The sequence below is a fragment of the Lissotriton vulgaris genome, chromosome 7 (assembly GCF_964263255.1).
Source record: "Lissotriton vulgaris chromosome 7, aLisVul1.2, whole genome shotgun sequence".
NCBI classification, from domain to species: domain Eukaryota; kingdom Metazoa; phylum Chordata; class Amphibia; order Caudata; family Salamandridae; genus Lissotriton; species Lissotriton vulgaris.
This window is the reverse complement of record NC_141695.1, coordinates 1,672,723,233-1,672,739,053: the sequence shown is the minus strand read 5'-3', so window position 1 is coordinate 1,672,739,053 and position 15,821 is coordinate 1,672,723,233. Positions and strand designations below refer to the sequence as shown.

At 46.2% G+C, this 15,821-nt stretch overlaps 1 protein-coding gene across 1 annotated transcript in view; it reads left to right on the top strand.

Moving 5' to 3' along the window:
* Positions 1-12,822: 12,822 nt before the first annotated feature.
* SLC52A3 (solute carrier family 52 member 3) overlaps positions 12,823-15,821 on the top strand; it is an 84,058-nt gene continuing 81,059 nt past the window's right edge. The window contains exon 1 of the mRNA XM_086932725.1: positions 12,823-14,630. Within this exon, the coding sequence (XP_086788851.1) occupies positions 13,585-14,630 (1,046 nt within the window). The 5' untranslated portion in view covers positions 12,823-13,584. The remainder of the gene's footprint in view (positions 14,631-15,821) is intronic.

The following is a 15,821-nucleotide window of genomic DNA, read 5'->3' as shown; positions in this document are numbered from 1 at the left end:
ACATGCTAACTCTTAGGTGTGTTTATGTGTTTATATAAGTATATTGATATATAGTATGAAATAACAGTGGAATATATTTAATTTACTTTATATTAAATGTATATATAAACATAATTAACATGTACAACTTTAAAACTCTATTTATATTAAACATATATATATATGTTTGTCTTTTTTTTAATGATACTAGTGTCAATTATATTTTTCTTATGATTTTTGTTGTACTCACCATTATAAGTATAGTATCACAATATTGTGGTAAACCATATTTTTGACATATTTTTTGACACAATATGTTTGTCAATGATATTTTTTACCACAATATTGTGTCTGTAAACCTCCTCTTCAGCTTTTTAAATGTTCTTGAAGATCTTTCTCTACCTGGATTTCAAGCTAAAGGGGTTCCAACCACCACATTTCCTTCTCACAGGTCACAAATGCTAAGTTCAGTAGCTTTCATTCACCTGGTACTCTTTTGCCAGTTTAGATGTGTTTTAAGGAAGGCTGGGTGAGGATCCAGCTTTGTAGGGTTCACCAGCGTGTGGACGCTGGACGTCCTAAGGCACTCAATCTGTCAGTGCAGATCCAAGGAGGCGAAGGTCTTAGAGTTTTCTGTCATTGCATCCATACACATAAGGCAACAATGGACCAATGCCTAAACCAAGCCAGGACTATCGACTTTGCCAATGCTTTAAGAAGTATAAAAAATAGTAACAACAGGGATTTTGTTGTGAATATTTAGGCTTGATAATGTTTCACTTCTGAAAATATGACACTTTGAATTAAGCATTATTATGGTCTTTGGAGGAGGTAATGATCTTGGGAATGTCTCAGTCATTTCCGTTCTAACTTCTACACCACTTTGTACTGCAGTCTATCACTCTGTTAGACATTTGCAACCTTTTTCGCCCCACATATTTTTGAAATCCTGCATCTGCATACCTCATACATCATCTCACTACTCTTCAGCAGCATCTTTCCTCTTGCTTTTCCTATAGATACTTACTTTCTTCTGTTCCACTTCACCATCCCCCTTGCACAGAACCGACTCATTCACCTGTAGGCAAGACATTTTCTTTTCCTTTGGCACTGTCCATGTTTATACAGCTGTGTATCTTCTTTAGGCACTTGCCCACATTTCTAGTTGGCACATATGTGATCATAGCTCTCTGCCCTCTGTAGAGTTGCCAAGGATTGGATGTGCATGTAGTATCTTTAGATCCACTGGCAAGCATTGTGACAAACTTGCACTGTCTTTATCCTTTGATCTGTAGCTCTCACCCAGATACCTATAGACAACTCACTCAGTACACAGTGTGCACTTTAGAAAAAGGGATATGTTACATGAACAAACCTACAGAAACATGGCAGCCTGAAAAAGCAAATATGTGTAGAGAATGCAAGGTGAAGTAAAACGTGAAAAGGGAACGGAGACTGCATATCTGTCATTAACTACCTTAAAGGTTGGTACAGTCACTGTTGATAAATCAAACAGTGTTTTTGCCTGTAAAAGTTAAGGATATGATAATTGGACAAGAAAATAGGACATAAAGGGACCAATTTGATAGCCTCTTAAAACCCTGCTAGCGGGAACTAAGTAAGCACTGCATAAAGGGATGTCATGTCTCAGGCACTGTGTACAATCAAAATTGGCATTTATGAAAGATCTTGATATAGCCTTGGCACAGGCTCCGCTTTTCGCATTCAAAAAGGAGAAAAGCATTGCGAATCACATCATTCGGGCTGCTTTACCTAAACCACCTAAGTCCACACTGAGAGGTTATGTCGGACTGGCACCAGTGATTGGTCATCATAAATGTGAGTCTTGTACCTGTTGTGATCAAACGTTGGAAGGATCAGTGTTTTCCCATGAGGGTGTCCATTGGAAACATGAAACATTCACCAATTGTAAACCTAAATACGTGGTATATGGAATCTTCTGCCCATGCCCTAAATTGTATGTGGGAAAAACAAGCCAGGAAATCCGCCATAGAGTTACGCAGCACAAATCAAGGATTAAGAGAAATGTCGAAAACGCCCGCTAGCCAACCATTGGAAGGCTAAGCAACACGTTTTAGGTGACCTTAAACGGACCGTGATATCTAAGATTGAAGCTGATCCAAGGGGAGGTGACAGTGATTTACGTCTGTCTCAACGCGAATTGATGCTTATTCTGAAATTCAATACAGCAGTGAATGGGCTTAATGAGATCTCTGAAATTTTTAAACTGTAAATCTACATGGTAGTGTGAACTTAGTTTTACGGGCACATGCCTTAGCCGTGTCATTATTGTACTATCTTTGGCATAAGTCTTCCCTGCCGCTCCAATTGTGACCTCTGCTTAAAGCATGCACTGTATGAATTGCTGGACCAAGTAGCCCCCTTTTTAGAGGGCTGTCCATGTCGTTTTGTTGGGCATCAGTCCACAGAGTAGACATATGCACCCGGCTGTTAAGGTGATACTGAAGAACCGGGTTTTAGAACCCAGCGGCGCCAGGGGAAAACGCCCGATGTCTTCGAGTTCACCTGTCTTGGCATACAGAGACACGGGACACTTCTTGATGACGTCAAAGACCAAATTTATTGGCTGCAACCAGGAACAGAGGTCTACGAAGCACAACACGGGTGGTTCGCTAGAGACTGCACAAATTCAAGGAGCGGAGTATCGTCTTTTATGCCAAAAATCACATTCCTGACTAGCATCAATTACATACAAACTGGCCAATGGAAACATGACATTTCAAACATATCACATGGCGACAATCCCACTTTCTGTTGTCCAGCCCACCAGAAATGACCAAGCAAATTCCAATATTCCTGTTCAATCAGGCCAGACAAACCCATCATAAAGACCTCAACCCAAATCAGTGATTAAGCCATAAAGGAAGGAACAGAAATAGATGAGAAGCAAGATAGAAGGGTGTGTGCGTGTATCATAAACTCAGCAATGTCCTGCTCTTTGATCTTTATGTAACCAGCTGCTTAACAAGGAACTGGCTCAACGAGGTCAGCCTCGGGCAAGGGAGTCAGTTCGGCCAGGTCACACGAAAGTCAGCTAAGGTGTACGTGTCCCAAAGACTCGTTCGTTCATAGTCATCGGCCTATGTGAGGGCAACCACACAAAATGGCTGCCGCACACAAAATGGAACCCGAGGGTTCAAACGAAATCCCTGAATACGTAGTGTTCTCATCGATCGGTTTTGACGAAAACACTCATACACACCACACTCGTCATTTGCGGTCCGCTGATACCAAAATCGTCTATATCCGACGACCTTCATTGAACGGGTTCAGAATCTACGAACCACAGACCCTCAAAGTCACAGAGTCACAGAACCACAATACGTTCTGTTCTTTGTAAACAACAATGAGATTTACGGGTATGAATTCCCTGTGGCCAGCCTTTGACTGACTGTTTCAGTACAATACATATGGCTTTGGACACTATGGATCCGCATTGGTAACACTGCTGCCCACAGGAGTGATGGCTTACGGTCTACTTAAGTGCGCTACTATGTTATACAAACTGAGATAGATGATATATACCTATTGTGAGGACGCCTACTTGTCCCATAACCCTTTGCGGCACCCCGAAGCGCGGCTAATAAAACCGGTACTTAATTAAATCTGGTAATTTCGTAGAGCCTTTCCTTCACTTTAAGTTTGTATGCTGAAAAACCTCTTTGCTACTGATATACAGTTTCAAGAATGGCAACACCGTAGCATTTGGACGCTCACACTTCCGAGCATATAAGATTTATGGCTTGTCTATAAATTTTTATGTGAAGGGATAAAAACATCCTTTCCCATGATGCAACCCCACCCACAATACTTGGAGGGATGTGTCACTGCGGGCGAGTTCAGCTTGGATTCCATAACCCGAATGAAGAGTTGACTCCCTTACTTTTACGAGGTCAGTGTTCATGAAGCGCTTTTCTCAAGCTTTTTTCAAGTGTTTTGGCGAATGCTTCAATTTAGGCAACCTTTCGACTAAGGCTTGACCGAGCGGCTATTGGGTGCTAGTATAATAAGGGTCGGCACCTACCTCGGGACCCAGACCAGTGAGTCCCTCACGGGATGTTCCCGTTTTTTGCAATTAACTTTATTGTCAGCCAGGGTAGAGCCGAGATGTGCTGGTTATTAATTCAGTGCAGCAGTGCGTGTAACGCTACTTTTTAAGACTTAGGTGAACGGCTGATAGTTATCACGTATGAAGGGACTGAATCGGGCGGGTTTATCGTGTTAGCACGCGATAGCACTCTCCTTTGGATGCTCTTTTGATCGTATTCTCCTCCTTTATTGATTCAGATTTATGCTATTAGTCTGGGAAGTTTTTGAGGTGCCCTTTTTACAACTGGATGCCACATATTGGAAACCGAACTGGTATGCCTAGTGATATTCATAATTGGATTGGTCTCTACATGGCTGATTTTTAACGGTCTTGGTAATAGAAATTTAACCTGCTTGCCCCTTAGATTGATGGATCTCATCGAAATCTACATTGAATTTTCCTCAACATTCACGCCGAAGCTGCAAGGAGCATGGACTATACCGCAATGTAAGCACTTCTTCTAGCCAATTGTTGGCTTACTTACTTTGACGTAGATCTGACGGATGGTAGGTTCATTATTTAGCCTTAGGAGTTTCTTTTGATTGTCTTGATTTTCAGACACACTAAGGATTGACTAACAAGTAGAATAGTCTCTCACTGATGAGTAAGGTAAGCAATTTTTGCACCGGTGGGGTGCGGGCATGTTGCCGTTGTTGTGTATTTCTTGATCAGAGTAATAAGAGTTTGTGTCTCTCTTTCTTTTTTAATTGTGTTGGTCCTGAGGAGAACCATGCTACTCAAAAGGGTTCGAAACGCACGACCTAACGCATTGTGATATTGTGAAGTAATGTTTTTTTGTTTTTGCTGTATCTGTTTCATTGATCATATATTTGTATGTGTATATATTTATTGAAAAATAGGTCACAGATTCAAAACAAAAAGTTTTGCTGAAATAGATTTTTCTTGGAACCTGTGACAGACTTGCATTGGTACCAGTAATTTAGTAAGTGGGAAATAGTGTTCAGTACTGGCACTTGTTTTGGTTTGCTCAGGCACTGTGTACAGCATGATCTCGGATTCCGAACTAGGGCTGACAAGGATTTAGGCGAAAGGTTCTGCTTTTTTGTGTATGCTTGAAAAGTCCTTTTAATAGCAGCATGCTAGTGCGTACTCAAAAATTAAGGAATTGTGCATTTTGACTCTTGCTCTTGGACTGTGGTGTTCACCTGGCCTCAATAAGCTGTCCCATCAGGCCCATTAGTGCATTGTCCCCCACTTTCCTCCTGTACACTTCTGCAAACATCTCAAAGTTCTGGTGAGTATGCCCTACACCGATCTCCCCATTTATTTTTGAAGGGTATAAATGTGCTAATGGGACAGTAAGAACACATAATTTATTTTATTGAATGGTAAGAAAAATCCAGGCCTGTTCATGCAATTTGAGATGTGTAATGTGCAAAATTAGACCTGTCCCTGTAAATATTGTAAACATTAAATTGACGCCATTTAGAAACAGCTCTGTATTGACTGAGAGCTTGACTTTATGGGAATTTCTGACAGCAGGATACTGAAAAACATTAAGAATGTGGTTCAACCTTACTGTGAAGCAGAGACGGGTTATCTGTGTACTCATTATCAGTGTGGGCCCAACCTCTGGGGCTGGGTGCGTGGACACTGCTGTCAGGAAGGGACACTTATGCCACATCAGGGTTCCCACTGTAAGAGCTCTAATAGGGCACAAATTATAAATGCAGGGATGCAGGGCATAGGATGACTGCGGCAGGCCCTACTCCTCACTGACAGCAATATTAAGTGTGCACCGAGGTGAAGATGGTCCGACGCGACGACCACCACGCCTATGCAGACACATGCGCACCAGTAAGCGCATACTACAAGTGCACTCCACGGTGCATCAGTATTCATGATGGTGAACCTTCTGCAGTCTAAGTCAGAGGCAAACCCATACAACCATTTTATTTATGCAAAGAAGCCAGCGTAATGTATATTATTATGATGAGGCCAGTAAACTTACCAGTATCCAGATAAAGGTCGGTTGGAGTAAGGGATCGCAAGCAGGGCGCCACGGATCGCAATGGGTTGCCTAGGGGTTACAGTTGCGACCCTGGGTTCAGCTAATTGACATCTATGAATAGAAACGTCAAGCATCAAGAGAAGAAAAATTAATCACCATGAGATTGAAAATGAACTATTAGAAAAGTAGGCGAGGTATGCTTCCCTCTCAATTGCATTTCACCTCTGTTCCTTTGATGTAGCCTTCTGCTGCTGAAGACTACAGGGTGGTTCAAGCCCTCATTAACCTATCATTTAACTGTGACAAGACAGCCGCAATGGCATGTTCTGAAACATCCATCTGAACTAGTATTTCCTTGGAGAAGTTGGATACCTTGAGCACTGGTGGCACACACATGGCCTCATTCAGGGTGTCAAAAACTTTCTAGCACAGATCTATCCTGATCACCTTTTTGGGCTGCTTCTTGGAAGCCAGCTCAGTTAAGGGGGCAACAATGGGGCCATATCCCTTACCAATCTTGTTTAGCACCAAGTGAGGCCTAAGAAGGCACCTGAGTTTGTGTCTTGGGACGCTCCCAAGCCATGATAGTCTGTATTTTGGCATGAAGAGGCAGATCTTTGCTGCCACTAATTTAATGGCCCAAGTACACTATTGATCAAATGATGCCTACCCTGTCAGTGGTAGATGTAGCTCAAACCTAGACCTGTCTCCCTTTGGTCTTCCCAGTCACCTTGGCTCCAAACCCAATGGGAGGAGGAGCTGCCCCAGACCTGGTTTGGAGTGACCACATTGGATAGTTTGCCCAATATCCTAGCCACACTTCTGTGTGGGCACATGGAGCTCTGACCAGGGGAAGAAAGGTTCTACCTTGCTGGTTTTTGGGAAAAAGGGGTGCCCTCATAAACCTTGAAAGCGTTTAGATTGAGAATGAGCAATGACGGGGTCGTGCAGATGTTTTCCTTCTGGCCCTACTTGTTGTGTTATCAAAGACAGCCTGCAGAATATCTCCCATGCCTTTAGCGATGTGACATAAGTGGCCAGCACCCTCCCTCTAAAATCTGTTCCAGCTTCAATAAGTGGGGTAGAGGTGAAAATGAGAAAGTGCATGTCTAGAACTATGTGAACTAGAACTCCTTGAAGAAGTTAGGAGTTTTGTGGTAGGGTAAGGTCTTTCTGGCCTCAACTGAGAGATGAGGATGAATTCCATGGGACCTTTTTGAGACTGTTTACCTCTAATGGTTTCCATGTAACATTTTGCTTATTCATTATGCATCTTAGGGCTTGCAGGTGACCCCATTCTCACTAGTTACCGGGTAACCCTTTTCATTCTATATGTGATGACCTTATGATGTTTAGGTAACACTGCCTGTTAGGCCTGAACCCTTCAAGTAGCATTTCCCCAGACTTCTTGCTTTTTTCTCCCGGGTTCTGTGGTGGCCGTAGTGACTGGGGTGCTTCCCCACTGCAGATGCAATTGGAAGGTGCGTGCGCACCCGTCCTACACACGTTAGGAAGTGGTGCTTATCTGATTTGACCATTAGTATCAATGGTGGGTTCTACAAGCGAGGCCAGCCTGCCATTGTAGGCTGGTGTGTGTGTTGCCCCACTAGTGTTTCTAAACACGGGCCAGCTTGCCATTGCAGGCTAGGGGTGCACTTTTGCACTGTTGGTATTTCCACATTATGTTCCCAGTCTACCATTGCAGACTGGGGGGGAATGTTACAACGCTGGTATTTCCAAATACCAGCATACAGTCTGCCACTGCAGACTGGGGTGCGTTTTGCACTGATGGTATTCTGAAATACTTGGGCCACCTGCCAGCCCAGACTGGTGTGCGCGTGGCCCCGAGAGTGTGCCCAACCTGTGTCGAGCTTGCCATTGTGAGCTGGTGGGCACACTGGCACTGATGGTGCCTCTGACTACATGTCCATCCTGCCATGGCAAACTGGTACATTGCGTTGCAACAATGCATTGCTATGGTGCACCCTTAACATGTTTCCTATCATTGGATTTGCAGTGATAACCCTGTTCCAATGATAAAGGTGGCTTTGTCATAATTCACGTAGAAATGCTAGTACTAGAAGATGGGCATTTCAATGCTCTAGCATTATGTTGTGTGCCTTTGTGTCTGGCTCCATTCCATACTGGTGGTTGGGGGAGCACATCTGGGCATTCCCTAACAACGGTCATAAAGCACTGGTCATGCAACTGGAAAGACAGACCTCTGCCACTTGCGGGTCGACTGGAGAGATTGGAGTAAGAGGTTTTGACACTTGGTCTATGGGAGCCTGATCATGGCCCCACTAAAGATTAGGATCTGCATTTCATGGCCCAATGGCAGACAGGACTGAAATGTAGGGGACACATCTGTGGTTCAAAGGGAGACCATTTGAATACCCCAACGTCAAAGAAACACTGGCGCCGCAATTCAGCAAGGGATGAGATACAATTGTGGGTGCATAGGGCTGAAGATCTTGGTCTATGTGGTGCACATTGCCAGAGGACTCTGTTGTGCACAAAGAGGATTACTGTCATTGAAGGGGACCGCATGCCCTTCGTGAATAGTGGCTGGCCTGGGCCAACTACCTGCTGCAGTGTGGCACCCTGTAATGTGCTCTCCAATGGCTTGTTGTGCAAGCCCCCTGTTCTCCCGGAGATCGCAGGGACATCAAAGATCTCCTACGAGTGACGCCCACAATCTACTTATAACACCTGGAGTACGGTGCCCTATCAAGTGCACCGGACTTGCGCCTCATTTCCAGGGAGGTATGGAATTTGCAACTCTTCATTGTGCTTGCGACTGGACCGGCCTGGTGTGACTCATATCATTGTGCACAAAAGGATGTGCCTGTATTGCTTAGTGTGACCAATATCAAAGTGCACTGGACACTTGTGCCTCCTATTGAGGGAGGTACTGCTTTCAACTCTATGTTGTGTGACCAAGACGGTCTGGTGCGACCCGTATCATTGTGAACCAGACATCGTGCCCATATTGCCTGGGTACGACACTGATCGATCTATACCTGATGGGGTGCCTCCGCCTTTCGAAAGGCACTCCCCTCCTCTGCTTTATTCCATGATTGTTCCCCCTCTGGCCCTCCAGCGCGGTAGACCCGCTGGTCTCTCCTAACCTGGCCATCCCCAATGATATTGTGGTGCCTGGTAGTATAACCTGGCTAGGGCCTGGGTGGTAAGAGTGATTGCCGCACAAAGAAGCGATAAACATCTCCTCGAAGCATAGTGTAGGATCAATAATACACCTTGGGGATACGCCAAATCTATAGGGAAAGGAAACCCTTTTCTTCATATAACCCTCCCCACTCCAGTAGTGGCATGTTTCATCATCGGGTTCACCCTGACTCCTAAAGGTCAGGGTGGATTCGACCATGTTTCAGTGAGCTCTTATGAAGACGTTTTCCTAAGGGGGCGTAACCTTAAATAACATTTCTCACCCACATCAAAGGAATCTTTTATTGGTGGGGTGGGTGGGAAGGTAAAATTAAAATACTATGAGGGTGTAAGGATGTTATGGTCCTATGACCCTATGACACCAACATGTTCAGCCCTGTTCTACTGGCCTATATGAGGTCCTGGGTTTTCGTCATGTTGGTTAGTAAAGAGGTCACTCCCCTATTGATGTGTCTAACATGTGTTTTTTTAGTAGTAGTTTCTGTAGGCATGCAATTAGAATGCACACGTTTTTCAATACTTGCCATTGTTGGGAATTACCCCCAGTGAGTGGGACAGCTGTTCCCACAGGAGCTTGAGAGGGCGGCCTTGTAGGTGAACTTTCGTCAAAGGTCCATACTGTCTGGTTACCTATCCTCAGCTCATCTCCCCTGTTTTTGGTGAGGGAGGCAGTATACCTTCATCCTAACTCCGGAGACCTCTTTACCCTTGAGGAGCTGTATGTCTTTACCTCTAGTCAACCTGTTCACTGTAATATATGGTAAGAGTGATTGCCTGGGCTGGATAAGCGTTTCCAAGTTCAATCGGAAGCAGGTTGAGATACTGCGTGACCCCCTTGTGTTTTGCGGAACTGGGCTGGAGCTGGAAGGCCCTTGTGGACTCCTTTGTTGTGACCGACTATTGCCCCCAACCCGTCCCTGCACTGCATACTGTGGGTGAACTTCTTGAGTGGCTGCCAAATTCCTGCTGCTTTCTAATTGGCTTTGCTGCCTACCTCCCACCTGCTTCCCGGGGACACTGACTACTTCGGTTGCATGCAACCTAGTGCCTGGGGGGAGGATGGGGTGTCTTTAATCGGGGGGAGGGGGTGTAGGATAGCCGGGGTAATGTGGAGGGTGGAGGGAATTTTAGGGTTATGGGGTCCGCAGCATGTTACTAATTGACCTGCTGGGTTTTAGTGGCATAGTATTACGGTGTTGGGTGCATATGTGTGCGAGTCTGTTCCGTACGGAACTGACTGATTACTGTTGCACAGCCTAGTGGTGCAGAGTGAGTATGTGTGTGTGTGGAAGTGACCGTAGGTAAACCACCTGTGATTCACGACACTGGTCAGCGGTTTGCCTAGTACGTTGATTTTAAGTGAATAAAGTCTTATGTTTGACATTAGTCTTAACCACGCTGCCTCATCTCGCTAAGTTGCTAAAAAGTGGTATCGTTTGGTATATGTACATATTTCTGATATCGTTGTGGCCCGGGGAGCCCTGTCAAACTGTGTGCTGTTGACTTATAGTCATTGTGTGGTGGGCCTGAGGGTGTTCAACTCATTGCACCACATGAGGGTGTTGGGGGGTGGTGTAGGATTGAATTGTGCCCATGTGTGCATATTACTGATTTATTTCTGAATCCAGCTGGGCCTAGTACTGCTAGAAATAATTTCCAGTGTGATTTATGCTCAGACGGATGTATGACGTTACAACGCATACTTTTACAACGCATACCTTTACAACGCATTCTATTACAACGCATGCCATTACAACAAATTTTTTAAAACTACCTTTACAACGCATTCCATTACAACGCATACTACCTTTACAACGCATACCATTACAATGCATAACATTACATTGCATGTAAGGTAAGTATTGGATAGTGTAGAGGTAAAAATTACTATTCTAACTCCAGGGGGGTGCAACATTAGGGTAAGTGTTGGATAGTGTAGGGGTAAAAATTACTATTCTAACTCCAGGGGGGTGCAACAGTAGGGTAAGTGTTGGATAGTGTAGGGGAAAAAAATTACTATTCTAACTCCAGGGGGTGCAACAGTAGGGTAAGTGCTGGATAGTGTAGGGGTAAAAATTACTATTCTAACTCCAGGGGGGTGCAACAGTAGGGTAAGTGTTGGATAGTGTAGGGGTAAAAATTACTATTCTAACTCCAGGGGGTGCAACAGTAGGGTAAGTGTTGGATAGTGTAGGGGTAAAAATTACTATTCTTACTCCAGGGGGGTGCAACAGTAGGGTAAGTGTTGGATAGTGTAGGGGTAAAAATTACTATTCTAACTCCAGGGGGTGCAACAGTAGGGTAAGTGTTGGATAGTGTCGGGGTAAAAATTACTATTCTAACTCCAGGGGGGTGCAACAGTAGGGTATGTGTTGGATAGTGTAGGGGTAAAAATTACTATTCTAACTCCAGGGGGTGCAACAGTAGGGTAAGTGTTGGATAGTGTAAGGGTACTATGTGTTGTATGCTATGCGTTGTAATGGTATGCGTTGTAATGTCTGCGTTGTAATGACATGCGTTGTAGTGGTATGCGTTGTAGTGTCATGCGTTGTAATGGTTGCGTTGTAATGGCATGCGTTGCAATGGATGTTGCGTTGTAAAAGTTTCGTTGTAATGGTAGTGCGTTGTAAAAGTTGCGTTGTAAAGGTTGTTTCCCTGCTCAGACGGACCCAATGCTAATGTTATACAGATTATAAGTGTGTCTTGAATATAAACGTTACTTACATACATTACGTGTGAAGCCTGCTTTGTGGCCTTACGTTATTTATCGTGAGTGTGTGCTGTGCCAACGCTTTACACAGTGCCTCTGTGGTGAGCCTCACAGCTCAGTGCCAAGATACCCAAGGGTGAAAGCAGGTAATACAGTGTGTGTAATCACCCGCCCCTGACTGGAGTGGTAAGTTCTGCCTGGCTGGGGTTTGTCTCAGCCAACCAGCTCCAATACTGCCTCAATCTCTGTGTCCCTCATGGATCCCATGTGCGCCTGTTCTCCCTCTTGCTCCCGGTGATGGTGAACAGCAGGGCCACTGTCATTGGCTTTACCATACTTGCCACACAATCCACCATCAGCTGCATTATTCAAAAGATCCATAAAACATTTCTAAACAAGTGCCACCATGGCAGCTCTTTTGCAGCCTCAGGTGCTGACTGCTGCATTCGTGCGTTAAACTGCTACACGTGAGGCAAGTCATGTTCTCAGTGTGTTTAAATGCGAAAATAAAAAACAGTCAAGTAAAAGCTGTATAATTTGTATTTTCTTGCCACATAATTTAGTCAAAGGCGCCAAACATTTTGGAGCATTGCTTCATAATGCCAGTGTCCCTGGTACAAAGGTAGCAGTAGCACTGCTCTCACTGCCTACGCCCTTGATGACTCCCACGTGTCCCTGCTCACAGGCCTGTGTTCCTTTGTCGTGCTCTGTTCCAGACATTGCCCCGTCGTGAGTAGCTGACGGTGCAATGCTGGAGCTGCACGCACTGGCTTAACGCACGTGCAGACTGACTCTCGCGCCTTCCTGCTCTCCCTTGCAGGTGGCGCCGCCTCTGAACCCGGCTGACGATAAGATGCGGGGGGCGTGGCGCGCGCCGACAGGTCTGCAGCCAAAGTTCAGGCGAGGGAGGCAGCTTCCCGAGGCTTACAAAGCAGGACGTCCCCTGACGCACCCACCTCATTCGTCGGGTACAGGGCACAGCGGGGCGTCCTCGCCAGAGAGGGGGACTCTGGGTCCTTACCAGTCTACAGGCTGCGTCATACCGCACTTTCAGCAGCCAGGACGGCAACTCGTTCGCCTGTTGGATGCGCACAGACCGGATATATCGAATTATTTCGTATTATGGGGCATGACTGAAGACCACGAGAAGCAGTCAAGCGTCGCAGCCCCCCGACTCTCCCCAAATCTGCAAGGTGCAGCGTCAACGGGACACTTACCCTGTGTTGCAGTCTCCACAGGATGAGAATTCAACAACAAACAGCCGTCTTACCTTTTCTGCTGAGGAAACTTGAAATGAACATGAACTTACTCACGCCCTAGCCCCCTAGGAAGGCACAGGGGGCTGCAGAGAAGTGCCTTCCACGGTCTGCTGCCTCAAGGACAACGGATGCAACGTTGCCACATGCTACAGCATCCTTTGACTTCGATCTTGGGCCACTTAAAATTGTGTGAAAAGTGCCCTAAGTAAGTGTGTGTGACTGCACAACAGCCTCACTTTGTCATTAGAGTTCATCAAGTGTGAATATAAGTCCCCAAAAGTGCGGAGTGTTCTTCTATCCAGGGCTTCACACTTACCCGCACATCGGCGTCCATCCGTGAAACATGGCTTTCCTTGTCCACCTTCCGGCCTGCTTGTTCGGCATCGGCGCCTGGGTGGCCATCAATGGACTATGGGTGGAGCTCCCCCTCATCGTGAATGAGCTCCCGGAAGGCTGGTATCTACCCTCTTACCTCATCATCATCATCCAGTTGGCCAACGTTGGGCCGCTCTTCGTGACCCTGATGCACAAGTTCCTGCCAAGGAAGGTCAACGAAGTGGCCGCCATTTACACCATTGTGGCCATCGGAGTTGTCGCCTGCCTCCTCTTGGGGTTCCTCTGGAGGTACACCTCCGTGGTGGGAGGGGTCCTTCACAGCACCGCCTTCTTTTCCATCACCTTCCTGCTGTCCCTGGTGGACTGCACCTCATCGGTCACGTTCCTGCCCTTCATGATGCAACTTCCGCCAAATTATCTGACCACGTATTACGTAGGCGAGGGTCTTAGTGGCTTCATCCCAGGCCTGCTAGCCCTGGCTCAAGGTGTGGGCATGCACAGTTGTGTGAATGTGTCCTTGTCTCTTAACAGCACCTTGGGGAACACCTCAGATGTGGAGTACGAGATCCAGACAAAATATCTGCCGGCCAACTTTCCGACCAATGTCTTCTTCTTTCTCCTAACTGCGATGATGGTCTTCTGCTTGGTCGCGTTCTTCTTCCTAACGCGCATTTCTGGAGCACAGCAGGCTTTGTCCAGGGAGAACCTACTCACAGGATCTGCTTCCCTGAGCAAATTTGAAGATGCTTCCCAAACAACCAACGGACCAGAACCCTCTGGAGGTGAAAGGACCCCCTCAGTAGAAGGTCCACAGGAGATAATCCTGGATGAAAGACCCAACACTGAACCGGAAAAAGCCAGCTACACCTGCGCCCACTTGGTGTTTATTTACTTCCTGGTTGCCTGGGTGAACTCCCTCACCAATGGGGTCTTGCCATCCGTTCAGACGTACTCTTGCATGCCATATGGTGGCATGGCTTACCACCTCTCGGCAACCTTGGGCTGCATGGCCAATCCACTGGCCTGCATCATCGCCATGTTCTTACCCACCAGGTAGGTGTGCCTCATGCTTCACGGAGGAGAGTTTGGTTGTGTCGGAACATGAGGGGTTAGTGCAGTCTCATAGAGGGCACTGTGACCCTGAACACAGAGCATCCTCTGCATCAAGTTTGTAAGTGACTCCCTCTCTTTTTCTGGGCTTCTCCAGCAGTCACCTTCATTTCTAGTCTATAAACAGCTGGCTCCCAAGTGTGGAAAGTGTTCTATTTCAGAACTCCTTGAACAGTCAAGACAGACACCAGGGAGGGATGGTGGCAACATGCTTGATGGGCTCTCTGAGGGGCATGGGTGCAGCTACAGCATGGAAACTGGCTGCACATAGGGTGACCACCTCACTCCAGGTCATTACAAACACTGGTTCTAATCCTGAACTTTTCACATACATTTGTGTTATTTACGGTAGGAGCTCAATTAGTTAATTGGAAGAAAAACAAGACACCACCACCCAGAATGCATTAGGCTATCACACAAAAGTCCAGGATTGGGAATAATATCTGTATTGACCTGGAGGGAGCTGGTCATCTTGGTAGATTTCACATTCACCAACGTGAGTCCGAGACATGAGGCAGAGGACACTATTCATGGGTTTGTAATGTAGTGATGTAAATCCCAAATGTACGGTAAGAGCATCTGGGACTGGAGGCACAGTGCAGGAGAGTGAGAAGTGTACAGTGATGGAGGTGAGCCCACAGAAAGGAGGAAAGGGAGAATCAGAGGAAATGCTAGGCATACCTGCCCAGATTCCCAGATCCATGCATGATGTGCTTGTCCAATGCAAGGGTTTTTTCTTTGAATTCTGGGACTTGTAGTCTTAGGGCCGCATTACAGAATGCGGCACATTTTCCTTGTTAGTGCTGGGTGAACCTTTCAAAAGGTGTGCTTCGTGCTAACAAGGAGAGTGTGCCATATTAGATGGAAAACGCTGCCCCCAGGGCAGCTGCGAACCCCTGTTACCCTGAGGTCAGGGCATTCAAGTGAATACGGAGCTGCTTTGAAGCTGCCCCTTCATATTTCTCTGTACAGGCAGCAACCCACCTGCACTTTTAAGGGGAATTAGAGATCCCCTTGCAGGCGTGTGCAGTGAGTGACTGCAACCGCCTGCAAGCGGATGTCTGGGGGGGTCCATAGGACTCCCTTTCCCGCCTCCAGAGGGCTGCCATCAGGTGACACACTGACAGTGCACTA